Below are 27,744 nucleotides of genomic sequence, written 5' to 3'. Positions count from 1 at the left end.
TTTTAAAATTGTTGTATACATATGGACTTTAATGCATTATTTAACCTAAGGGCAAAAAAGGAATTTTATTTTATTTGTATTTATTTTTTTTAATATTACTTGGACAAGCTTGGCGGGCCGGATTGAAAGGCGCTGCGGGCCGGATGTGGCCCGCGGGCCGTAGTTTGCCCACCCCTGCTCTATGTGAATGCAAGTCCATTTTAATCTAACTGGCTCACAGATTGATATGTCTAGCACTCTGAATTCTACACATTTATCAATCTGAAAAGGCCTTAGTTGAATCTTCAAAAATAAGCCATCCTGATTGGTTGAAGCACCATTACAAAATAGTCGGCCAGAAACAAACATATTACATTTCTGTTCTTCTCTGCAGATTGGTCAGATTTTGCGGAGTCCCTTCATGAAGTTTGTGGCTCACGCCGTGTCTTTCACCATCTTCCTGGGTCTGCTGGTGATTAATGCGTCCGACCGCTTCGAGGGGGTCAAGAACCTGCCCAACGAGACCATCACGGACCATCCCCGCCAGGTCTTCAGGGTCAAGACCACACAGTTCTCCTGGACCGAGATGCTCATCATGAAGTGGGTCCTGGGTGAGTGGATTTATTTCATAAATAACATGACTTGTTTCAACAATAGATAACTTGTTGATCCCTCCTTAAAAAGCTTTAGCTGTAACAGACACAAAACTATTTAAAGGCAGATGAATGTTTGTCTCAGCCTTTTGAATTAAATTATTTGATGCTGATTCCAGGCATTTAATTTGGGTTTTAAAAATAATCTGCTTAAATATATATATATATATATATATATATATATATATATATATATATATATATATATATATATATATATATATATATATATATATTTTTTTTTTTTTTTTTTTTTTTTTTAAACCCCAGGTTTTAGCCATGCTATTGCTATTTTCCACTCACAGTGTATATTGTATTGTATACATTATTAATTTGTCATTTATGTCTTTACATGATCATGATAAGTGATTCAGGACTTGTTTATGGTTTAGTGTGCATAGAAAGGGTGACAATAAGTACTATTTTCAGCCTTATGGGGTCAGTAAAGGAGGCAAGTGAGACATGGCTTGTTGTTATCAATGAACTTAAAGAAATAAACAAATTTTAAAAAGGACAAAGATAAAAGCAGATAGGTACAAATAACACACACAATGTATATTAGCATATCCTTGTTTATTAGATATTAAAAGAAATCGTAAGTACCGGTAAGTAAGTAATAAGTAAATCATTTTTTTCTTCTAGATCTGCCAATAAAAATTAACCTTTAAAATGTGTTAAGAGGCCTGGTTAGTATTTGGATGGGAGACTGCCACAGGGAGTGGTAGTACTCACAGTCAATGTGTCCTTGGGACAAACACAGTGTCCAAGTATACTAGTGCATGCATGAGAGTGTTTGTGCCACAACGGATGAGAAATAGCCCATAGCTACTCTCCGGTTACAGCATGTATATCATGTGTGTTCATTAACATACACTGTCTCGGCATAATAAACAAATTATTATATGTATATATCCTTTCTCCATGGGAATGCCAACGATGTTTTGCAATAGCTCTGTGGAAATGTGTTGTTAGTCTGGATGAAATGTGTGTTAGTCTGGATGAAACGTGTGTTAGTCTGGATGAAACGTGTGTTAGTCCGGATGAAATGTGTGTTAGTCTGGATGAAATTTGTGTTAGTCTGGATGAAACGTGTGTTAGTCTGGATGAAATGTGTGTTAGTCTGGATGAAACGTGTGTTAGTCTGGATGAAACGTGTGTTAGTCTGGATGAAATGTGTGTTAGTCTGGATGAAATGTGTGTTAGTCTGGATGAAACGTGTTAGTCTGGATGAAATGTGTGTTAGTCTGGATGAAACGTGTGTTAGTCTGGATGAAATGTGTGTTAGTCTGGATGAAATGTGTGTTAGTCTGGATGAAACGTGTGTTAGTCTGGATGAAATGTGTGTTAGTCTGGATGAAATGTGTGTTAGTCTGGATGAAATGTGTGTTAGTCTGGATGAAACGTGTGTTAGTCTGGATGAAATGTGTGTTAGTCTGGATGAAATGTGTGTTAGTCTGGATGAAATGTGTGTTAGTCTGGATGAAATGTGTGTTAGTCCGGATGAAATGTGTGTTAGTCCGGATGAAATGTGTGTTAGTCTGGATGAAATGTGTGTTAGTCCGGATGAAATGTGTGTCAGTCCGGATGAAATGTGTGTTAGTCTGGATGAAACGTGTGTTAGTCTGGATGAAATGTGTGTTAGTCTGGATGAAATGTGTGTTAGTCTGGATGAAACGTGTGTTAGTCTGGATGAAATGTGTGTTAGTCTGGATGAAACGTGTGTTAGTCTGGATGAAATGTGTGTTAGTCTGGATGAAATGTGTGTTAGTCTGGATGAAATGTGTGTTAGTCCGGATGAAATGTGTGTTAGTCTGGATGAAATGTGTGTTAGTCTGGATGAAATGTGTGTTAGTCTGGATGAAACGTGTGTTAGTCTGGATGAAATGTGTGTTAGTCTGGATGAAACGTGTGTTAGTCTGGATGAAACGTGTGTTAGTCTGGATGAAATGTGTGTTAGTCTGGATGAAATGTGTGTTAGTCCGGATGAAATGTGTGTTAGTCTGGATGAAATGTGTGTTAGTCTGGATGAAACGTGTGTTAGTCTGGATGAAACGTGTGTTAGTCTGGATGAAATGTGTGTTAGTCTGGATGAAATGTGTGTTAGTCTGGATGAAATGTGTGTTAGTCCGGATGAAATGTGTGTTAGTCCGGATGGCCGTGAAGTGGGGAAATAGTAATGGCTATAATAAAGAAGCCATTTTGAAGCTTGGACGTAAAAAATGATGTAGATTTGTAGAATTGTATTGTTATAAAAAGCAGCCTGGTGGAAATTGCTTGTGAAAACCTGCTGTCAAAACACCAAATTTGACAAATACGTAGCCAGTGGCAACATATGTCAGACCACAGCTGTCGCCCGTCTGGATTTGAGATACAATGACATGCTGTGTAAGCGAGGCATACACTTCTATTTTTTACCTTTTTAAATTTGTATTGCAGCCATATGTACTTCTGTGGATCTTTTCAGTAGCAGGTGCTGATGTCTGCTGCAGGGCGTTTACTTTTTGGGTTGTCTGTGTCCTTGCTGGAGTCAACAGGCAATTGTGATTCCAGTGGCGTTCTTTGAAAGCCTGTAATTGTTGTAGCGATGATACTTATCAGGGCCCTTTTCACAAAGCAATTTTTGCCCTGTTTTGGCTGCCTATAGGGAAAGAGTGTTTGTCAATGTGTTTGTGTGCGCCTGTGATCCAAACGGAGATGTCTGAGTCCGGACTGTGCCAATTACAACCTTCCCTTGTATTTGTATTTGTGCAGAGATGTACAGAGTCAAACGTTACAAATGTGCGTAAAATTATACATTCAAATTATAGTTGCTTCTCCCAGTTTTTAAAAACAGTCTGTCTTTTTTCCATCATTTGTCACATTGATTGTAAAAGGTTGTATTGTCGGACGAAAATCCCACTTGACCATAACTAATAATTAATATTATAATGTAAACAGATCAAATACAAATATTCAGATACATATTTTCTCTTGCTCTCTTATTTTCTGTAACTGCTCTAATACATTTTTCCTGAATAAATAATTAGTTGTTACCTTGAAGTTCAGAAGGAAATTTGTTACAAAAGTTTAAAATTAAATGAACAAAAAATATGCTTGGATGTGGTGACTTGATAAGCCAGAAAGATGAATTCACAAACTCTTGAGAATCCATCTTGGCTCTGGCTGATTTGTTTGCAGTCTGCATCAGTGGTTTAATGGGTATATCATATGGCATTTACCTGACTCAAAACAACCTAATTTAGGAGGAATATGTATATTTTGTATTTCAAAAATGTGCACACAATAGTGCTTTTAACATCTGTGGATGAGAAAGAGGACTGTGCTTTTCTGAACATTGGATTTAACACAATTTAACAGTTCTGCTGTTGTGACGCTTCAACCTATCAGCCTGATTTTTTTTAACATCCTGACGGCTTTTGGTGAGAGCTTTCCCAGATTCATTCATGTGAAGGACTCAAGTCAGAGTGAGACACAGATCAATCTGGCGTGAGCTGGGTTAGTGACTTGATGGAAGATATTTAAAACTGAACTTCCATCCAGTCATTTTTGCCCTGTCTCAATGTTTTTCACTGACGTTTGTCAAAAAAGTTATCATTATTGTTAGCAAGTCTTTATAATTTAGTTTCTCACCTTTGGGGTCAGTAAATCTCATTGAATATGACATGTTTCTTTTCCCACAGGTATGATTTGGTCTGAGTGTAAGGAGATCTGGACCGATGGGCCGAGGGAGTACATTCTTCACCTCTGGAACGTCCTGGACTTCGGGATGCTCTCCATCTTTGCAGCATCGTTTACAGCACGATTCATGGCTTTCCTCAAGGCAACCAAAGCACAGCAATACGTGGACATGCACGTGCCAGACGACGACCTGAGCAATGCCTCACTGCCCGACGAAGTGGCCTATTTCACTTTTGGTGAGAGTTTAGTTTTACCATAATACATGTGCATCCATAATGAGCAAATACATTTTGTGTATCCCGATAACAATATTCAGACGATATTATATCAATGTGTCTTTAAATGGATTAGTTAATATACTCTATACTAGTATTCAAAGTTTGCATATCCTCAAAACAAAATTCACAATAATATTAACATTTCGTTATATGACCCACCCCTAATCCATAATAGTATATTATCAAGAATAAGATTGTTTGGGATTATATATAAGTGCATGACTTCCTCCAGATGTTCACTTTGGACCACTTCTGAGACCAATTGTTATAAACGAAAGTAAATAATTTGTCCAGCAATTTGTCAAATAAATATACCAGAAAATAAGTGTTCTATTATTTCTATATTGTTTTGAAGTTAAAGCATAGTTTCAGTCTGGAGACTACCACTCCTACTTTGCCCTCCTTTTGCCCCACTTTTCAGAGTTTATATGTATAATGTATATTTGAGTCTCACCAGGTTGAAATCTGTATATAAAGTATGTTTCTCTCTCTCAACACTTTGTTATAAAGACAAAAGCACAATCAGTTTTATGGTAATTGGATTTATTGTTATGTAGCTTTTTCAAAACAAGTCTTTCCAGTATTTGCATTCAGATTGTGTTTATACAGTAACCTATGACATTTGAAGAACAAGATAAAGCAAGCTTCGTTTTGGTCTTATTGCACTAGACCAGCAGAGATGTCAAGTTCAGTAGAACCATGTGCCTGTTTGGCAGTAATTAAAATTTAAATTGCCACATCATTTGTCTTTTTATGTTTTGTATTTGCATTGCGATTTTATAAAAAAAAAACTGTACAATCATACAGTATTATAGCATCACCTGATCTTCAAATTAGCTGTAAATCTGACCACAAATCCATGGCTGATGTGTGTGTGATGCTGCAGGCGGCTGGACCTTCCCCAGTGCAGAACCTTCATCAGTGCTGTCATCTGCTGGACTGACTCTGTTATAACATACCACTCATGCACCAAGTGTGTCAACATAGGATCATTCCAGCTTTAGTTCTGACACAAGAGTATTTTATGTGGGATTATTAACACAATTGAAGGAACATGATTGATGATGCAATGTTGGATTAAAAAATTGAGACAAATTATAAAAAGCTTCAAGCACTTACAATTATACACATTTTTATTTTAGAAGTCACAACATTACGATTTGAGCACTAAAAAATCTAACAATCTTTTATTATTTTTTTATTATTTATTTATTTGACAGGGTCAATGCATCATACTTAGTTGCAAACAAAGCTTGCAGCCGATGTGATGCACACAAAGTTTATAGCCAGAGCTAATACACACATACATCTAACAAAATGTATACATTTTTTTGTAATTGAATATACTTAACTGTGGTCTCTCATTATGTATCATAACCCTTTCACGTATATTTTATACATAAAAATAGTTTTAGTTATAATCAGACATTGGGCTGATGGGTAATACAAGGATGAGAATTAAATCGTGATATCATTCTTGTGACAATATGAAATTTTTAACTTGAATGCAGCTCTATTCTCAATCAAAGGCGTTTTGTCCCACCCGCTCCTCCTATTGGTCAGCTTCAACAAAACTGGCAGGAGGGTTTAAAATGTAAACTTTCAGAAGAAGCAGATGTCATTAGTTACTTCAAGTTTACAGAAATCTTGATTAAACTCAAAATTGTTTCCCAGCGCCAAATAAATTCTGATATGAATTTGTCAATATTACTTCTAGTTTTACAAAACATACCTTTTCGACAAACAGAATGAGTGCAATTTTAACTTAAGCACGCCTTGGCATTACACAAAACTATGATTAAATGGCATTGATTTGAAACTTTTTCCTTTTTCTTCCCCGTCCCCCAACAGCCAGAAACAAGTGGCGCCCCTCTGACCCCCAAATCATCTCCGAGGGCCTGTACGCCGTTGCTGTGGTGCTCAGTTTCTCACGTATTGCCTACATTCTGCCTGCCAACGAGAGCTTTGGGCCACTGCAGATCTCCCTGGGCAGGACGGTCAAAGACATCTTTAAGTTCATGGTCATCTTCATCATGGTGTTTGTGGCCTTTATGATTGGAATGTTCAACCTTTACTCCTACTACCTGGGAGCCAAGTACAACCCTGCCTTTACCACGTGAGTACAACAAAGCATGGTGTTTATTGGGCTCTGGGCAGGGGAGGCGAGAGTTCAGTTTGCTCTTGTCTTGTTATGACAGTTAGTCGGGATTAGCAGTGAGGTGTAGTATAAAATATTTCAAGTGGGACTAAACACCTGAACTTTGCCCACAACCCCGGTCCAAATGCGCTATTAAACTGTGCATTTAGGACTAAAGAGTGCTAAAGAGTGAGTGATGTGGGACGAGGGGCGGGGTCGGGACCAACGAGGAAACGCTTGATTTTCACTTTGATGTTTTACGGCATAAAGCTGCAAAATAAAGTTGGGGTCCTTTATCACTGTGAAAGATCAAAGTTGATGTTAATCCGTGGTCTGTAATGCCCCTTTGTCAGTGAGTTCAATTTCACACTTAGTTCCATGTTTAACAATTCACCAAATGGACTAAACACTCAGTTGTTTCTTCTGGAGTCGTTGGTGCAGATCAGATGCCATGCCATAATGATCGATGTGTGTTTTTAGTAGTTATTCAAGCTTGTAAAGAGCAAGCAAATTCCAAGTGCAAGAAAAATAATGCATTTTCCCGTGCTGTCCTATACCCGCTGTGGTCAATGGCTGGAGACGGCTAAAAAAAGCTCCAAAATCTTGTGTCTCCATCTTTGCCTTGCCACTGTGTGTATTTTATCTACTGAAGAACACAAACAGTCCGCTTTGCTTCAGCCACATTTAAACAGAGTGGCCAAATGAATCAGTATTGCAGTGAATCTTTTGCTATTCATAATTGATTAAAATGAAAACAAACAGACAAAAGACAAAACCATATTCAGTCCACTAAAACCTCATTAATGTTTTAAGCACAGACAGTCAGTATTAAGCCCTTTTGTACAAACGCTGATTAAATATCTATCTCCCATTTTCAGCATGTGTTTTGGATTCGTCCACTAACAACATTTTGATGGATCTTTTTGGTCCCTTACTCGGCTTGACGGTGAAGTGTGAAATGGGAATGAGACTGGGGAAGGTCATGCAGCAAATTGTCAAAAGGCGGATTCAAACCCCACGTGGCAGGCATATGTGCTATCCACTCGACCACGAGCGGCGCCGCTTTATGAATTTTGATTTAAGATTACCTTGTCAGCATTGGCATCTTCACTGCCAGAATCCAGCTCTGCATTACCTGCATCTGTTATATGCTTTGTTATAACATCTGATAAAAGCCTAACGATCAGCGTCTGCCTGTTGGAGATATCATTTACATCTTTTGCACATATATATTCATAGGTTGTTCACTAGCATGTGTATTCCAAAGACTAATAAAATGACAACTAATGATGCCTCAATATCAAATTTTATGTATCGATAATTGTGGGAAGATAATTGTGATTTTACTATTATTCTCGATTGTGAGCACCATGAACTGTGAAATCCTTCATTCACATTCATTCAGTGTCTGATGGCTCATTATTCTTTATTCTTTGCATGCTGTATAACATCAAACTTCCTGAATGAAAATGTAATAAGATTGTCACTTAAAAAAACAGATACCAAAGTACTCTAGCATATTTTTACTATTTTGACGTATAGATCAAACAGAAATGACTCATTGTTGCTGCCCACAATTCTCACATATATATATATATATATATATATATATATATATATATATATATATATATATATATATTATGATATAAGTATATTGTGACCTGGAAATCATGATTAATGATTAACCAACTAATCTTAACATCCCTATTTACAACTTAATTTATTGCATGCATTTATTGTTTATTTTACACATATCTACATCCATCCATCTTCTTTCACTGCCTTTTTAAAGCTTTGGCTAGAGGCATGGATGGCTGTCTGTTGAAATAATTATAGGGCAATGCCAAGTTGTCCAACAGCGCCACCCACAGATTTAGAGTAATCAGGCCTTTCACCATGTGCATCTTTAAATGCACCAGCGCACACACTAGTACGGTACATTTACTCCCACTCAACATGTAATAAAGCATTCTGCCGACCTCCGTATGTGCATATGCTCACAAATTAAAATTAATTCAGGTGGGGGCTCATTCTGGTGCCAACCTCTGCTGCTCACTCGCAGGTTTATTTTGAACAGCAATCAACCATATCAGACGGATTAACACAGGCGAAGAGCGTTCTCAATGACATTCTTCCACAAAGTCTACTCAAAAGTTAAATCATTGTGACTCTTGTTAGATGCGGGTCGGTGTTTTCCTTTGATACTGTTGGTAGTGTTCACGGTCTACATTTTTGGTGTTGTGGTAATTTGAGATTGAGGGCAGGGGCCTTTTCATGGTTATCAAGCTAATGCAGTGGTATAGCACGTAGCATAGACTAACCAGCAAACGTAAGGGAAATTACCTCACAGAATCCTTATATATTGATGTCTGAAACGCATCAATGTAAGAATAGAAATATCAACATTTATAATCAACAAACGGTGTCTTGTAATGTATTTGTCAGGGATTAGCTCTACATATTTGTCATATAATTGTTTTGGCTTAGTCCTTTCAGCTGACAACGATCATATTTTGGGATTTAATTATGAAACCTCTTCCTGAAGCTATTTGACAATTGTTTGTCCTTGCTGACAGAAAATGTGATGAATTTTGTGCCAACCTTTGTTTCACATGGATAAACCCAGTAATTACAAAGATATTAACCCTAAGCAAGGTAAACAAATCTGCTTTTTTACAGTTAACAGAAAATTCCATCACAGAATTCAGACCCTTTAAACCCACTATCCACATAGTCAAATGTAATTTCAAAGCTGCACTTTGTAACTTTTGTGGCACCACCTGCTCCATGAATATGTTAATGTCTTTGCTTGGAATGTTCCGCAGAATATGAAACATTTCTATGTGGCACTGATTTCATTACGAGCTATTTATGCTCAAAAATGCCTTTAAAAACATGTGTTCTTGTGCCACTCATGGCTTCTCATACTTCTGCCGTATGGGACAAAAATACATATTTTTTATTTATTTTTTTTTATTTATTGGAGATCTTCTACTGAAAGTGTTTTTCAGACTTCCTATAAGTGATCTGTTCTTCTGTATCTACCTCTGTATCTACCTGTGTTGCACCAATGAAATTTCCCCATGTGGGACAATAAAGGAATATCTTATCTTATCTTATCTTATGAATCTTCCCCAATCTCATCATCAATTCATGCTGTACTGTCCTGTCAAATAAAGCCTACAGGACAACAAATCCACAGATCTGACATGTAACTTCCCCTGGTGGTATCATCTGCTTGTCTCCATGGAGATAGATACGTGTAATAGCATAGTGTGGAACATTCTAAGCTCCACCAGAAATGAAAAAAAAAGTAGAAAAGTACTTAACAATGTCACCACCATAAATGAGATAGTCGTTCTTCTAGCAAATCAAATTAACCATTTTCTGTATGTTCTTCACATTGCAGAGTCTTACATTTTGTTGTGTAAAAGTACCAACCCTATAGCCCGGTCTTTAAGTGCTGCCTCTATTGATGAAACGTGTATCTTTGGAGTGAAATGTCAAATGTCTGTTGAAAACTGGCTCTATATATTCAGTCGTGTTAACTTGCAGTGAATACTTAGTGGGAAGGTGCTCATTTCTCTTGCTCAGCCGTGGTCACTGAGAACTGGGTTCTACTTGGCTGCTCAGACTGCTCAGACATAACAAAAGAGATCCAGGCGTCGTGACGGGCTTCGGCAGAGAAGCCGCATAAAAACTGGAGTTTAAGTACAGCCTCTATAACTACTACAGAAGTGTGCGGCTGACAGGTGGAGCAGGTGGATGCTATCCAGGGAGGAAGCAACTGGAGAGTGGTGGAGAGGTGTGCGTGTGCGTGTGCGTGTGCGTGTGTGTGTGTGTGTGTGTGTCCAGCATTTACAAGAGCTATAAATAGAAAACGCTCTCTCTCTCTGCAGACAATTTAAGATAATACCCTTTAGTGCATCCCTCCAAATGAGATCTGGCATTTTTGTACTCACAGTTTTAGTGGCTTTAATTTCAATTTGACCAGCAGGGGTCAGCGTGGTTTCAAATCTCACTCACAATATGATGTATTCTCAGCAAAGTCAAATACAATTTTATGTCTAAATTTAGCTTTTGAATGTGAGCTTGTGTTGTAGTGGCATTTACGAAACGCATTGATTTTGAACTAGAAAATACATATTGTGAAAATATAATCAAGGAATAACGGAGTGGAGTGGACAATATGGTGCGTACGTTTATTAGAAGAGGCATGGAACTGGGTTGGTTCTTCTTTGTGCGCAGACTATAGCACCTCATGAGGGCTTAGCATGTGTTGAAGGTCAAAACAATTGTCTGTAAGAAAGAATGGAGAAATAAATACATGGACTCTTGCAATGCACAGCTGGATAAGGCCTAGTGACGAGCGGCCACTAATAGCCACATAAAGAACAGTCAGATCCTGATCTGACGCATGGACTGAAGGGAGCGCCCACACATGCAATGTCCAAACAGACGGCAAGAAATATCATTACAGTCTTTTACCGTGCTTATTCCATGGAAGTTGTGACTGATGTACATGCATATTTAGTATGTAACACAGCACAAAAGTGATTAAAATGAGAAGAAACATTGCCTTGAATTTCCCATGTGGTTATGGCAGCCGGGTTATAACAGTGTTATGTGTATTTTAACCAGTGCCCCAGCTAAATTACTTTGCAAATCGTGTTTGCAAATCGTGACACGAGTGCACGCCGAAAGAGCCCGAAAATGCAAAGCAATGGGATAACAGAGAGGATGTAAAAACAAGCAGCAGTGTGGTTTAATCTGATTGTACAGACAGAATTGAGATTATGTTAATTCTAAACATCAAATGAATCATTAGTGAATGATTCAATTTGAAAATAAGGCCAAGAAAAGAGACATATCATAAAATGATGCAGATGTTATGGCAGTCAGGTCAAAGCAGTGGTATTTGTTTTTTAACCAGTGCCTCAACTAAATTACTTGTAAAAACTAAAATAGCCGGGCATAGGTAAAATGAAAGATGCTGTTATTGATGTGGAGGCATGAGGTATTGGGATGCCTCTTGTCTCCTCTGGGAGATGTTCTGGGCATTTCCCATTGGGCAAGGACCCCAGGGAGGACTCAGGACCTGCTGGAGGGACGTCGTCTCTGAACTAGTCTGGGAACGCCTTGGGATCCCCCCAGAGACAGTAGAGTGAGTGTGGAAAGGGAAGTCTCTCTGTTTAGTCTGTTCCCACCACAACATTGTTGTTCTGGGTTGAAAATTGCATATTTTGTCTACAATTGTGATTCTAATATGCCAATCTGAAGAAACGCAAAGTAGTCTGTATACAGCTGTTTTTTCATCATAGTATCAAATCAATATAATAAAAGCTTCTCTCTCATTTTCCAGTATAATAATACTTTAGTTGTTGTTGTAACAACACTGCTGCAGATGTATATATTCTGATCCATCCTTGTTTATGACAAAGATTTCAATCTTGACCAAGCTCTTTTCTATTTTACAAGCCAAGCATGGCAACACTGTTCAATGACAGAAGGGAGCGCTGAAAAGAAAGATCACAGAGATAAATATTAAAGCCTCTTATGGGCTGAACAAAACAAAGAGGAGACATCATTGACTTTTCAAAATCCAAATACGATTGTTTTGATGCTCTGGTCTGGGGCGATCAATGCAAAGTGAATGAATGGAATACTCTGTAGAAGTTTGTTTGATAGTTTGGAGTTGAGTTCCACTGGGAGGAAGTGGAGGAGGAGAGGTTATTAAAGACTAGTGTGGAGACATGCTGAGGGGCCACAAGATGGTTTTGGCAAAGACCCTTGGGATCAGGTCCAATGTAGGAGTGGACCCAGAACGAATAGGCAAAACATTATGACAACAGAAGGGATGTAAAAAAACAAGCAGCAGTTTAGTTTAGTTTAGTTTAGTTTAGTTTAGTTTAGTTTAGTTTAGTTTATTAAGATCCCCATTAGCTCCTGCAAACCAGTTGCTATTCTTCCTGGGGTCTTCTCAAATTCATTACATACATTTCTTTATATATCCCACCCACACACACACACTCACTCACACCCCTAGCAGTGTGGTTTTAATCATAAATGCACAGACATAAAGCTGTACAGAATTAAGATCCTGCCAATCTAAACATATATGAATCATTAGTGAATGCATTCAATTGGAAGATATGTCCAAGGATAGGGACATGTCATAAAATGAAGATGCAGCCAGTTGTGTATATTAAGATACAAGGAAATAAAATCTAAGCGTGCATAGAAATGGTGCCAGGAAGTACTTTCTCAAAGAGCTACAACAAACAGATAAATTCAACTTCTCCAATGGGGAAGGTCAGAGGTACAGGGCGCTGCTTTGCCAGTCATCTGAATGTCAAGCTGAAGGGAGGAGACAGGAGTACAATTAGGGAAGAGGGAAGAGAGAGCAACAGGAATGAAACGGATTCACTCGTTTTGTTTAAATGTCAACAGCCAGACCAGGTGCCAAACTCTTTTGTGCCAATTCTCGGTTTGAATTCATGGTTGAAGTGTGTGGAGTGTTTATAATTCGTCAGAAAGGCACACGCGCAGTTTCTCTGACCTGTCAGAGCGGCTTACTCGCATTTACACGACCAAGAAAGACCTGCATTAAATATATACCGTATATGTAACAAATATACAAGCTAGAAAATGTTTATGGAAGAATTTATGTTTCAGTTTTGCTTTGGTAAAGAAGAGAGCTGAAAAGAACGTAGATTTTTGTCCAAAAAAGGTATTCATGATATTTCTCTTTGTCTTGAAAAGTGTTTAGCATTCTTCTTCTTGAGATACAATATTTATAACTGGACAGACTAACTTCAGTTTCTTCAATATGTACGTTTTCTGGTGGACGATAAGCTTGTCTCCATGGTGAAGTCAGTGCTTTGCCTGGATGGTTCCACAACATTAACTGTGTGGGGAAGTTTGGAAACATGGCGGTATTTAGTGAGAAAAATAAAAGAACACAGCTGTTATGGTGACTGTGTACGTTTTCCTTCACTGAGTAAATGATTAAAAATGCATAACTAAAAGGCAACACAAACATAATTAACAGTTTGATTCCTAAGACACACTTTTTACACTATAATATAATCAAAATATTCAGAATACAGTAGTGTGATTGGACAATGTACCGGAATATGTAACAAAATACATGTAATTGCAGGTATTCAGTATCTGTAACTAAATATAAGTATTCTTCCAGACACTGGACAAGCATAAAATGTTAGATTAGTTTAATGTCATACTGTGGCACTTTACATACAACTCAATATCATCACCATGGTACCTTCCAGCAGAAAAGTTACACAGCACCTTTAAGTTTTCCAAGCGTTATTAAATGTTTGTAACTTGGCCTAATATTCTAGCCGTCCTCATTTTTCTCACTGATTTCCACTCATTTTATGTAAAAAAACGAAAAAAGTCACTTATAATTCACATTTAAGTGTTCTTCTGTGTGTGATAAAACTCGTAAAAAAGAACAGATAATCTCTCTACTGGTTTAAGAGCGTTGCAACATAAAATGGATAGTCTGGGCTATCTCGTTTATTGCCGTGGCCATGGCCCATGTGGAGCGGGCCAATAAAAAAAGTGGATGTCGCAGATGATTCACTGTCAAAACATTGTTAATTGTATTCCCCTCTTAATAAGATTTCTTTTATGCCCCGCCTGAAGACACAGACTAAGTCGTGTTTTTGCTATGTTGTCATTCTGCTTAATTTTCTCACAAATCTGCAGAGGCTTATAAACAGCCTAAAAGAGCACGCATCAGGTTTTTTAATCATTACTTTACTTTTTATTTCTCGTAGGATTATAGATAGAACTATTTGGGTCAATTAACATGTGACAAAAGGTCATCAGACATAATACATTTATTTCTTGACATGTTTTTTCACCTGTTAGGATTATGTGACAAAAGGTCAGGAGTCAAATTAATCTGATTATGGCTTGCATTTTGCAATAGCGATGCAGTTTCTCATTGATAGTATTCTTGGATTTATTCTTGTTTAGTCTCAGTTTGGACATGGTTCTGTTGGTCTATTTTGTTCTCCGTTTATATATAGTTTTCCTTGTGAATCATTGCTTCAGCTATATCCGTAGATGGCTGTGTCACATTGATATTACCTCACGAAATGTTCCTAACTCTTGGTAGTTAGACGATTATAGCTCTATTAGAAGAAACATTATGATAAAGATTAGAGCTATTTGCATTTTAGGTGAATCTGTCTTGTTTTGTTGTGCTTAAACATGCACTTGGTAACTTTTCTGATAGAGCGTTTTGCCCTCTGCTTTGTCTCCTTTGAGATGTTATTGTAATGTTATTATTTTGCCTGGAATTTTCCACAGAATAGCATTAAATAATAATATCCAATCCAAGCCACTTCATTTATACGGCACATTTCATAAACAAGAACATTTTCCAAAGTACTGCACAACACAAGCATGAGATACAAAACAATTATAACTATATTTAAGTCTACTAGTCCTACGAAGTAAAACAAGTCAAATCAAAATTTTAATGTAAATGTACACACACACACACACACCCAAGAGGACCCCACCAACTCACGCAGTGTTGAAAGTAAATTAAAATAAATAATTTGGATAAAACTTATAATTCTATCCAACTCCATGGACCATCTCATAGTAAAAAAGCTTGTTTTTCAATATACAGTACTCTGGAATGGAATATATAAATGATAGATACACATAATGCCATGCTGTTTAAGATTGTTTGCAATGCTATAACACCTCTGTGGTAGTCCTGGGAGAAAAGTGACATAGTGCACCTTTAAACATGAATTTAAAGACAACCATAAACCTTTACTGTCCTGGCAGTGAGTCCTGCTCCTCAGCCTCCTCCACGGCTCCTTTGTGCACATTCTGCCTGTTAAATAAAAAAGAGTTTTATCGACCTTAATTATGCACAGCTTACAATTATACAGGTATTTATCACGTAATTGATCATGGCGCTTTTTGCTATCATCCTTCATCTATTGTTCTATATAAGTTAAGAGAGATATGTTTGTTACTGCACCCTTCAATAGTATAAATGACGAGATTGAAGGACAGATATTGACAAAAGCTTGTGAGGGAAAAGAGAAGATTGCGAGACAGGAAGCGAGGTGGAAGGATGAGGAATATAATGGGAAAAGTGGTCGCGAGTGACTGGGAGGAAATCAATGATGGCGCAGAGATAGAGGCAGCTAAAAGATGAGATATAACGAAAGATGTAGCACGTCTCGAGGGACAGACTTTGATTTGGGTTCGTCAGTGATTAGTTTTGGACATTCAGGGTGACTCACTCTTCTCCCACACGTTGAGTAACACTACTTCCCAGGGAGCTGCTGTGTATTCAAATGTGAGATTAGAGAGCCACCACGCCTCTCGCTGCCCATTGGGACCTGCCACTCTTCATAAAGGATAATGACATACTGTCCATCCCTGTCTTCAGAAGCCCAGTGCCTCGGCTGCCTCACCGTGTGGCGTACATGGCTGTTATGAAAAAGACACAAGTTTGACATTAAATCATTGCTGGCAATGGTTGTTATGGATGTTGTGTTATCCCTAGCGTCTAGCATCTCATCCATCTCACTAAGAGCTTACTGCATAACACATGGCCAGTGCCTCAGCTGACTTCCATTAAATTTAAAAAATCAGTGTTGGTGACTTTCCAGAGAAATTGTTTCGAAGCTACTCCGAAAGATTTAATCAGATTAAATAGAAGGGTTCGGAAATTATCATATCGTATCCGTTCAACAACAGTGTAACATAGAGGACCTTTAAAATGTACCATGGGAAAAAACAATACATTGCAGAACTACTATAATTGTTTTTTAATGCATCTATACGTACTCACTTATCAGAAACATGTGTCAAAATATAATCCATCAGCATTTATTGACATTTTCTCTGTTCGGTGTAATCGGTGTTCCATTGTAGAAAAAGATTCAGTTGTAGACTTTTCTCTGTTTCTAACGAGATGGCAATTGGAGCAAAAACTGCCAGCCCTTTTGAAGTTTTCAGTCTTTAGTGGGGTCCAAAGAGGAAATAATGATGACCTGATGACAGTTGATATGCCGGGCCCATGTAACACCAGCAGTATTACTCAGAGTCAATGGTGGTTCACTGCTCAGAGATGTCTGAAGGCTTTTTCTGCAGTTGGTTGATTTTAAGGATGTACACGTTCATATTTGATGCTTGATGAGTAAGAGATGCACGCTTTTTTAAAATTATGTTCTTGTACATAAAGCAACACTGCGTAACTTTCTAGAGGTGGTACATTGCTTGCATTATTCCACAGAAATACCCATATTGACTGAGCTTAGTTTTACTTAGCTTCATTCAACCTATGAATCTTATTTAGAAAGTCCTCTCCCCTCCGAGCCTCAAAAACTCTCCATTTTGAATTTCCCAGATCTGTGATGTCTTAGGTCTTGGTCCATAAATCGTCGCTAGACTCATTCTGAGCATTTTTGCCTTGCAATCACATGTCATTGTGTTTTCTGTAAAGTAACAGTACTCAAGAGCATTTTTAAAGGCCAATAACAACATACAAATAATGCATATTTGTCCCTTAAAACCAACTTAACATTCTCCATAATATGTTTTGTCTCCTATACTGTGGAATATTGTAGCCAAAGTAACATTTTCATTTCCAGCTCATAGTAAGCATACAAAAAAGCTTTTATTTGAATCTATTTTTTACCATAAGTTTGGCTTTAAATTTCTATTTGTCCCACATTTTGTAATTTTACTAAATTGACCTGCATGAGATGGTTCATCAATCCCTCTCCCGCTCGATCCTGAAGCTTCTCTTAGATCTCTCGCTTGGTCCCAATCTGACAACTCTGGAATGGAAGTCAGCTGAGGCACTGGCCATGTGTTATGCAGTAAGCTCTTAGTCAGATGGATGAGATGCTAGACGCTAGAGATAACACAACATCCATAACAACCTTTGCCAGCGATGATTTAATTTCAAACTTGTGTCTTTTTCATAACAGCCATGTACGCCACACGGTGAGGGAGCCATTGCCCTGAGTCAGCCCTGAGTGGGACTCGGGGCCCGAGGTGTCTGACCGCCCACTCCAGGCAGTTTTGGTCTCTACTTCGCTGGACACCTGCCACAGCGCATTCATTAAATTCAAATTAAATTATGTTTGAATAATTGAAATGTCTCGGCTTTAGGGAACGCAGCACCTCGTAGATGTGTTTCCCCTCTCAAAAGTATTGCATTCCCTAAATTTGTATTTAAAAATAATCTCACTATGGCATTTAGAGGGCGACCTATTGTCTGGCATTTTATTTGGCGTGAATAAGTATTTATAGAAATATAACAAAGACATAAAAATAAACCATAACTCTTCAAAATGATGTACAGTGTTTGTTTGAACCTGGGTCTCCCATGGAGGAGGCCAGCACTTTACCCTGTGAGCGATACCGCTTTCATGGGAGCTTTTGTTCTGGTATTTAAAGTAACGCTCGAGGAAAACTCTCTGGAGCATTCAAATTTTTTTCAGCATCAAAACGAAAGGTTTCAAAAAGCAAGCTCAAACTGGACAAAAAAAGTTTGAACTTGAAAAATGTAGCATCATTTTTTTCCCTTTTCCTTCTCGGGGCTTTCAGAATGATCCAAGCCGCATTTCTTCTCATTTTGTGTATTGAGCAGAATGTAATATTTTGCAAGATAAGCAAGACTAATGCGACAGTGTTTAAGGAGGGAAGACTTCAAAATAACAGGCTTGCAAGGCAGACCTACCAAAATCACCTTCCTCAGCTGCTCTCCTGATTGCACGATAGCCTGTCGGAAGTGTGTGATGTGAATACTGAGTGAGGAGATGAGGCTGTTGAAAACAACCTTCACTTGCAGTCTGTGAGATGACATGACTGATGCAGGGCAGGGCCGACTCTCTGCTCCATAGGAGGGCAAACGGCCACCTTGACTTCCGTATGTTCCGTAAATCAGTCCTTTAAACACTTCAGTGCAAAGACCAACGACCTTCAAGTGGCTCGAGTCAAACTGCTGTGAAGTCTTTTTGAATCTGGTTTAACTTGCAGCTGAAGCAAATTAAGTGAAGAACAATGATGATCGCAATAACAAACACTGCTAGCCCTGAACACGTGCAATACTGACTTAACCATGTGCAATACCGTCAGATTTATGAGCAATTACTGTCGTACTGACATGCAATAGTGTCATGTGCATATAACAGATGAAAATAGAGTGTTTATTTTACCATTATTATTAGTATTATCTTGTCTTACGCTAGCTGTTTTTATTTTATTTTTCTTCCTATAATGTTATCTGTCCTTTTCCTCTGTATCTACTGCGTTGCAACAATGAAATTTCCCCATGTGTGGACAATAAAGGAATATCTTATCTTTTCTTATCTTAATCATAAAATACAAATTTCAGGACTTTTCAAGTTACTATATTACTAAAATAAGTCCGTCAGAGCTTCAAGATAAAGTGTATTATGTGCATCTGAGAGGTTTTTACTCACATTTTAAGTTGAGCTCTGCTAAAATACAACAAATTAATTAAATCTTAGAGAGACTGAAGAAACAAATATGATCCTATTATTGTCCTCCTAGAGCAACAAGACAAGGCATAACTCTCAGCTTTCTCTGTCTTCATAATGAGTACGCAAACAACACTATATGTGAAATATGTTCTAGTTTCAAAAATAATGAACTTGCTACAAGGGACACCACTAATAGGTTAATACGATGTACTGTGTCAGGTATGAAGGTTGAATTCGTTGATGAAGCATGTTCATGTGTAGATCATTTGTAATGGTACAGCGTCACATTTACATCCTGCATGGTTGGAATTGTATCCTGTTTGCTGGTGATTACACAGTGAAATGTGTTAATGGCATTAATAAGGTACCTCACACAGGAAAAACATTCATTGGAGCATAGATCATTTTGTCGTCGCAAAGGGTAGAACCTCAGTAGTAAAGCTATTATCGGAGCTAAAGATACTGCCAAAGGGGACAGTAATGAGAGTCTTTGAGTAATTACACGTTTGGCTTGTGTTCTTCACCTGGCACTGCCTTTTGTCTCGTGTTTGTATGTTTATCAAAGCGAGGAGGTCTATTCTTACACGCTTTACACCTCCGATCACAACACCGGGCACATCGATTTGTCTCGAAGCTTAAACTTTGTGTGCTGTTTTTCTTTATTTCCAAGGTTAGAGTTGGAGTGCTCCTTGGAGTCTGTGTTTTAAGTGCAGGAGAGGAGAGAGTGTCTGCCTCAGCCTTTGTACATGTGAGGGTGGCTTTTATCGCAGCGCCTGCACCTAGCGCCCTGCTGCCAGTGAAACCACGGCTCTGTGAGGGAAGTTCATTTGGACCACAGCGGCCACACCATTTCACAGGCCTTTACTGATCTTCTTCCCCTCAGGCTTTCTTATACCTCAGTGCACACTTCAGATTCCCCCCCACCACGCGGTAACCACCCTCAACCAAATTATTTTATGGCGTGTACGGTACGCTACACTAAGTGTAGTCGGACGGAAGTTGACAATTATAAATATGTGTTTTTGTGTATACTGTACATATCAAATTATGGAAATGTTGACGATGTGTGAAGGGAACAGCTGCGGAGGGGGCGGGACTTAGATCAGTGATTTACAGCTGGGATGTGAGAAACTTTGTAATGGACACAAATTGGTGACAAGAGCATAAGAGAAAGAAGTACTAGTACTCAAATGTGCAATCATTACGTTGTATCTTATAAACTACTGAACAGAAGAAGATTTTCCTTGTGCATAACACCTTTTTACAGTACAGGTTTGGCATAGACATATTTGTTTTACAGCGGCAAAGACACTGCTCCAAGTTAGAAAGAGCTGGTCGAAAATATCACTTTATACACTTAATTTCTACAAGGCTCAACAGTCGACACAATCAAACTACTATCAGCCCCAGATTTCCACTAATGTGACTTGTGATTGTCAGTTTTACAAAGCCGTTACAGAGCTCTCTTAATGCATGCCGGGTTATCCACCTCTCAGTTGCCGTCGTTGACTCATCTTTCTTTTAAAGCTTTTCTGAAGTCAAGTACTGCATGTTCAATAAGTGTGTTAAAGTGTGTCGACGGCGGAGAAACAGGATAATGTGTTGAAATTGGACGTGACTCATCGGGTATTTCATCAGTGCTAGCTCATAAACCGCGCTTTGTTGAAATGCATTTACCAATCCTGCTTTTGTGTTGGCATAAAAGGAGTAATTACCTAAGAGCAAGTGCGTGGATATTATTATAATGCTTACACGGATGTCCTTCCTCTACAGGGTGGAGGAGAGCTTCAAGACCCTCTTTTGGTCCATTTTCGGTCTCTCCGAAGTCATCTCCGTTGTCCTCAAGTACGACCACAAATTCATCGAGAACATCGGCTACGTCTTGTACGGCGTCTACAACGTTACCATGGTGGTGGTCCTCCTCAACATGTTGATAGCCATGATCAACAACTCGTACCAGGAGATAGAGGTTCATACCATTCATTGTTGATCACACATCTTGGATTTACTGGGAAACAAGTCAATAAGGCTTTGGTCTGACCACCTCTGGACACTGGGGGATTCAGAGGGTCAAAGAAAAGGCCACTGAGCCATAAACAGCAATAATGATGGTGAAGTTGCAGATACTAGATTTGCTTTTTATGCAGACGATTTTAGGAGAATCTGACAGACTTTATTGAAATATTTGCTTCCTTTTGCATCAGGGTGAGACTTGTATAGAAATAGCTATAGGCCTGTCAATATAATGAGTGTATTACCTCATCGTTTACTACAGTTTTTCCCAAACGTTTGAGGCCAGGACCCTGAAAATAACTGTGCATCTGCACCGTTGCCCCCACAGCAAAATGCCTTAATTATTTAGACTGGAAAAATATACAAAATCGGGCATTTATTGTATTCTTGGAACTCATTTTAGTAGTAGTTTTAGTTTAAAATAGATAGATGATATATCACACTTCGAAATGTGGTATTGTGACAGGTCTGAAAATAGAACATAGAATGGGTGAAAGCTTTGTCAGCGTAATACTAAAGAGGACCAAAAATAGTGTCAACTTTCTCATTCTAGCGCTTTCCGTCTTGTGTCTGCAGGAAGATGCCGACGTAGAGTGGAAGTTTGCCAGAGCAAAACTGTGGCTCTCCTATTTCGACGAGGGGCGAACACTTCCTGCTCCGTTCAACCTGGTCCCGAGTCCAAAGTCCTTCTACTACATGGTCCTCCGCATCAAGTCGTGCCTCGTCTTCATGTGCAAGGCCAACGGACCTCACCACAACGAGCTGGAGATGGGCATGCTCAACTCTCAGAACAAGGTCAGGGAGTTTTTTTTTAGGGTAATTTTTCTTCTTCTTTTCTTGTTGAACATTTTTCGGGAGAATTTTTTTTTTTTTTCAAATCTATTTCTATGGAGTAGAAGGTTTGGATTTTAATTTAAGTTGACTTTTATTTCACGTTAATGACTTGACCTTTATAAAGAGAAATTCTAAAATATTTGTTTTAACTTCTTGAACAATATGAAAGTCCCGCCCTCATCTGACCAATTCTAACTATAGTAAACTACTTGAGCCAAAGTTTTAAGCATCGCATTGCTTGATGACAACTTTGAGATTTACTGTCCTCCATAATATCCCTAGAAATAAATGCCAGTCCCTTTGCAGTACTTGGATTCAGCTAGTTAATTCTAAAAATTGTCTATAAAAAGAGAATCTCTATAATGAAAAGAAAGCGTTGTGTGAAGAAAATAGCAAAGGCCATTTACCAGCGAATCAATCTGTGTGCCGGGCCTGTCTATGAGCGTTTCCTCTTGGTTCAAATGGCTTGCCTCAGCACCTCGGTTAAGCTATTAGTCAGGCCATTCAAGCTTCCTGCATCTCTTCAAATTCCCCAATATCTTTCTGGACTGGGACAAAATGGGCTACACCCAGCTGCCTGTGAGCTCAGTGCTCCTCGGACCTGATGACCTGAAGGCGGCTGAAAGAACGCTGAACAATCGATACGAAAGCACTGCCCTCAACCACAGTGCGGCTTCTGGAATGTCAAGTGGGATTGCAGGGCTGGTTTTTGTCACGTTTGCCTTTATTAAGTGCTCATAACTCAAGAAAATGAGTCCCTTTTAACATTTTGGGTCACAAATCAGATTAATACAGGCATAGACGTCTGTATGGGCTGTAGTTTAAATTATATACCGCAGTTGTAAAATGTTTCTGTATTAAAATGTAATATTGAGGGAGTCAGAAGATTAGGAAAGTCTATTCAGTCTGCATCAAAGGGCGCTTTAATGTGGTTTGCTGACCATTTGTGATTCATACGATGTAGCAGCCCTTTTCTGTGCTTTTATTATATCATCTTTTTTATTATATTATGATTATTATTACTTTACAACATTGTGCTTTCTGCAGCCAAATCACAAACTCAGAAATTGTACGGGCCAAATTTTTGGAAAATAAATGACATTTTGAAATATAACTGCTACTGGAATATGGCCACATTAATTCAAAAGTAAATTTGGTATTGAAGTGCTAATACAACATACAAAGCAAGGCTAATGCACGTCATTGAAGGCTATTCACTGACAGAAGTTAGTTGAGATTCCTTTTCTTTGACCTCCTTTCCTGATTAAAATAAACCTTAAAATATGTTCTAAAAAGTGCTCATAAAGTGGAGGTCAAGGTAAGTTTGTGTGCAGTGTTTAGGAGCTGGAAGACAAGACAAGAAAGTTAAGAAAAACCATAGCTGCCCAAAAAAAAAGAGACCATTTCATTCATTTCATAGTGGGTTGTAATTCAAAGCACCCAAACAGCCTTCTTGAGGATACTTACTTTGTTTTATTGTGTCACGGTGAGACAGTCAGGGTAAGTTGGGAAGAATCAATGGAGCTTGAAATGTGATATTAACCTGGATCTCGCTTGTGAAACAGGACGAGCGCTTCAGGACTTACCCTCGACCCGGAGAGGAGTTTATGCCCCGGAAAAGTCGAGAGCATCCCACGAGATACCAGGTAAGTCAGGCGCTGAGTGGAAAGAGAAAATGAGATGAGTGACAGGGGGAAATATTCTCAGTGATGTCCAGAGAATCCAAACATCACGTGATGTAATAGGAGCTGAGAGATTGGGTGGTTTAAGACTGATTGAGGCTGACAGAGATGGAGAGAATCGGGGTGAAGAGGCCTGGAAAAGAAATACAATACAAGACTGAAAACAAATAAGAGATGGACGGACTCTGGACTTTATGAATGGGGCTTGAAACGCTTCAGGTCAAATTCTTGTAAGGTTTTTTTTACTTTGTACGAGCCGAGGTATTGATTTTTCTATGTGTTGCTTTTTGATGTGTTAAAAAGATCATAAATTACAATTGATTAAAATTTGACCATGAAAATATTTTTGACCTAAACCAGTGTTAATACAATTCGAATTTTGTTTTAGTCTTTTAAATAGATAATGTTTGATTTTCGTCAAGATTTGGTAAAATAATATTTAGTTCTAGCCTTGTTAGAGTTAAGAACTAAATGCAAATTTAGTTAACTAAATCCGTACTACATTTAGTAAATTTGAAAATATATATTTTCAGCCTAACAGTGATAACTCAGTTGTTTCTTTGACATTGAGTTTGTAAAGTCTTGTATCTGTGATTAAAAAGGGTCATTTGGATTCATAATCTTAATTGATTGATGTATTTTTTGTTTACCGGTAGTTGACAAAAGCTATGATTACATATTTTTTACAACATTAACTGTGAACAACACCAACCAAGAAAATCAAACTCTAAATGAATTTGCCAGATGTTGAAGATGTATTGCACTTTCCAGTCTGCAGATTATGGTTATTGAATAGTTCTCAATAGTTGCTCAAGACAATTCTCTATTGTTGCTGTTTTTGGTTTGTGTTTTTCAATTTTTCACAGAAAAACATCTGCTATGCACATTGTGTTTAAGATGTAAAAGAAAGCTGTGCCTTTCACCCTTGTCCTGGGGAAAATCTGAGCCCCTCTGAGCTCTTTGTGCTTCTATGTTCATAAACCCTCCACACACACAGACCACTGCGGTTCACAGTAAGCTCGGTCATTCAGCTGAATGTTGATTAGTCATTTATATGTGCGCTGACAACAGTCTAGCAAAAAGTGGCCACCCGCAGTGACTGACGGGCCAAACTTCTGAGAACATCCCTGTCGGCCACTGATAATACGGTACATTGCATGGCTCCACACAAAAACATGACTTACTCAGAAGCCTCATCCCACTGCTGTGACGTGTCACTGGGACAAGCTTCTCCAGAGACCACCGGACGGCAGGGGGCGTGGCCAGTTTGGCAGCTCTGTCGGACTTCTGGGAAGATTGGCTGAAAAGTAACACATCACAGCAGTTGGACGACGCTTCTGAGGAAGGTGACAGATGCTCACCCAAACATGTCAAGGTAAAAAAAGAACCTGCTTTTGTCTTTGTAAATGAACAAACAAAAGTATATTTCAAAGAAGACATGATGAATTTAATCAAGGGATGCTTTGAGTGTACGCAAAATATCATAAAGATAAGATAAGATATAGAAATAGGCTTGTTGGATATGATACTTTCTACATAATCTTTTCCTGTGATTTTTGCTTTGCAGATGATCATGAAGAGACTGATTAAGCGCTATGTCCTGAAGGCACAAGTGGACAGAGAGAACGACGAAGTTAATGAAGGTACAAAATTCCTGTTTATTAGCTTGGGGGTAGTACTCCAGTATGTGGGAGTTACTGCTAAATTGTCATCATACCAGTGACCTGTGCATGTCTTACACATGTCCAGGGAATGTTTATGGGGCTGAGTTATGGTGAGAGCAAACCAAACAAAAACAGGAATAATAACAGGAATATCACCTGGTTTCACTTAGATCATTTATTTCAGTTACTGAATTTGTTGTAAGTGTTTTTACAGTAATTGACACAAAATCGTATGAAACCCTTCAAATATATGTATAATTTTATCATTTTTTCCTTTTGTTGTGACCTTTGGGTCCACGAGATGATATTATGACATAACTTTGCCCTCACATGTTTAGTACTTTGCATGTTTTTGCTCTTTCATTGCTGCTTTTTAGAACTACAGCATCTCAAAATGTGCAACTCACCAGCGTTTAACCCTTTTTGTAAAAATATCTTTCATGATCATTCTCCACACGTGTGCACAATCCTTTGGCAATTTTATCTTGCAAGATTTTGTGGCACAACATCTTTCCCCAGCTCTAGTGAATATTGATAAAGCGCTTTTTGTTGTTTGCTGTTTTCAGAGAAGATCAAGGTTAAAATCTGCATATTGATTTAAAAGTATTTCTGTCACCTTTGATTTTTTTGAACTAACATCATTCAGATAGTATTTGGCATTGTTTTTAGTACCTTTTTAATCCGTTCTGATGCGAGTCACCATTCCTCCAGACTGGGCTAAATGACACCACTAATGATAATATATTGTTGTGTCGCAGGTGAACTGAAGGAGATCAAGCAGGACATTTCCAGTCTGCGGTACGAGCTTCTGGAAGATAAATCCCAGGCTGCAGAAGAACTGACTCTACTCATTCAGCAACTGGGCGACAAGTTTGGCAAAAACACCATGAGACATTAACGGTACTCGTACAAAAGTGGGAGAAGGGTGAGACTGGGACAAGGGTCCGTGAGCAGAAAAAACTCAGATGAGGTAGACGACAACTTAGAGTGAAATTTATAAACCAGGCTTGGATGAATTTTGTCAAGGCAAAAAACAAAGACTAATGTATATGCAAAGAGCAATTACTATAATGAATAGGAAAAGTTAGCTTGAGGGCTTGAGGTCACACAAACTCATGCGGTGGAAGAATGAAATGACAGCTGAATTTAAATTAAAGCCAATATCTTCAGGGACAGATCGGGAGAGAGTAGCATTCTGGGTAAAATGATACGATGCATGAAGTGTTGTGGGCCAACACATATGAGTGCACAGCCAAAGAGGAAACGTTTGACTGGCTTGAGTGGTAAAATATATTGAGATAATAGATTCAGAAGGGGAAAAAGTGCCACTGCTCTTCATAATTGTACATGTTGCTTTTAATGTCTTTATGTTGTTTTTTGCTTGTCACAATACTGCACAAGCCTTCGTACACCAGGCAATCTAATTAACACATACCTATACATGCTCATTGTTATGACACTGTTCCAAAGTAGAAAAAACTCTTCCATTGGATGATTTATCTTCTGTTTTCAGAATTAATCACAATTACCTTGTTTATTTTGTAATTTGTGCAGCTATGATCAAGTCAAAGGGGAAACGAACTCGTCTGATATGTTTATTAAAGTGCCATTCAAAATAATATGAGCCCTTGTGTAGCAGAGATAAAAAGGGTACACTATATACTCAAAAACTGTGTTACTTCACAGTCTCAAAATTGACAAATCTCTTTGCCATAAAGTATTTGTGATTCAATGATGATATTCCTTGTTTTAGAAGCAAAGTGCAAAAACATCATCCAAAAGCAATCTAGATTCATAAATGTTTCCAATTACTTTTGATTGTTTTAAAATGAACCAAAAGTTGATTACCCAGCCATGAAATTGTTTTAATTTAGTGACTTTAGCAAAATTGTCACTGTTCTATACAGTAATGCATAAATCTTCCCTCACTTTTAGATAATGCTGTAGCGAATAAACAGGGTTTTCCAGGTACAACTATTTTCATATTCTTCAAGTGTTGCTCTTCTCTTTGGATGTCAAATGTATTTCTGTAGAATGAGTCTCCAGCACCTTCTCTCAGTGTATTTGAACAAGGGAATGCGTGAGTTTTGTCCTCCATGATAAATAAGCCAATGTTATATTATTGATGAAAAAGGCCTCAGGTCTATTTGATCAAGACTTGTGATTAATTATTGTTTCTTATGTCTTGGAGACCACTAGAGCAGCTCACTAGTCCATTATTTTGTGTGTCGCCCACATTTCTTTCACAAAGGCAAAACTGTATTTTTAACAAACACTAAATCACAGAATAAAGCAAAATCTT

The 27,744-nt window shown here is 38.3% G+C and overlaps 1 protein-coding gene across 1 annotated transcript in view; it reads left to right on the top strand.

The window, feature by feature from the left end:
• The window catches only part of trpc7b (transient receptor potential cation channel, subfamily C, member 7b), a 47,461-nt gene extending 21,113 nt beyond the window's left edge, over window positions 1–26,348 (top strand). Inside the window, exons 5-12 of the mRNA XM_072439656.1 lie at window positions 374–590; window positions 4,313–4,546; window positions 6,440–6,704; window positions 21,023–21,218; window positions 21,839–22,057; window positions 23,662–23,742; window positions 25,346–25,421; window positions 26,201–26,348. Coding sequence (XP_072295757.1) covers window positions 374–590; window positions 4,313–4,546; window positions 6,440–6,704; window positions 21,023–21,218; window positions 21,839–22,057; window positions 23,662–23,742; window positions 25,346–25,421; window positions 26,201–26,340 — 1,428 coding nt within the window. The 3' untranslated portion in view covers window positions 26,341–26,348. The remainder of the gene's footprint in view (window positions 1–373; window positions 591–4,312; window positions 4,547–6,439; window positions 6,705–21,022; window positions 21,219–21,838; window positions 22,058–23,661; window positions 23,743–25,345; window positions 25,422–26,200) is intronic.
• Window positions 26,349–27,744: the final 1,396 nt, after the last annotated feature.

This window comes from Eucyclogobius newberryi, unplaced genomic scaffold (assembly GCF_026437365.1).
Source record: "Eucyclogobius newberryi isolate DKJ021-1_F unplaced genomic scaffold, fEucNew1.0.hap1 SCAF_11, whole genome shotgun sequence".
NCBI classification, from domain to species: domain Eukaryota; kingdom Metazoa; phylum Chordata; class Actinopteri; order Gobiiformes; family Gobiidae; genus Eucyclogobius; species Eucyclogobius newberryi.
The sequence above is the reverse complement of the archived record's forward strand: the minus strand, read 5'-3'. Positions and strand labels throughout refer to the sequence as shown.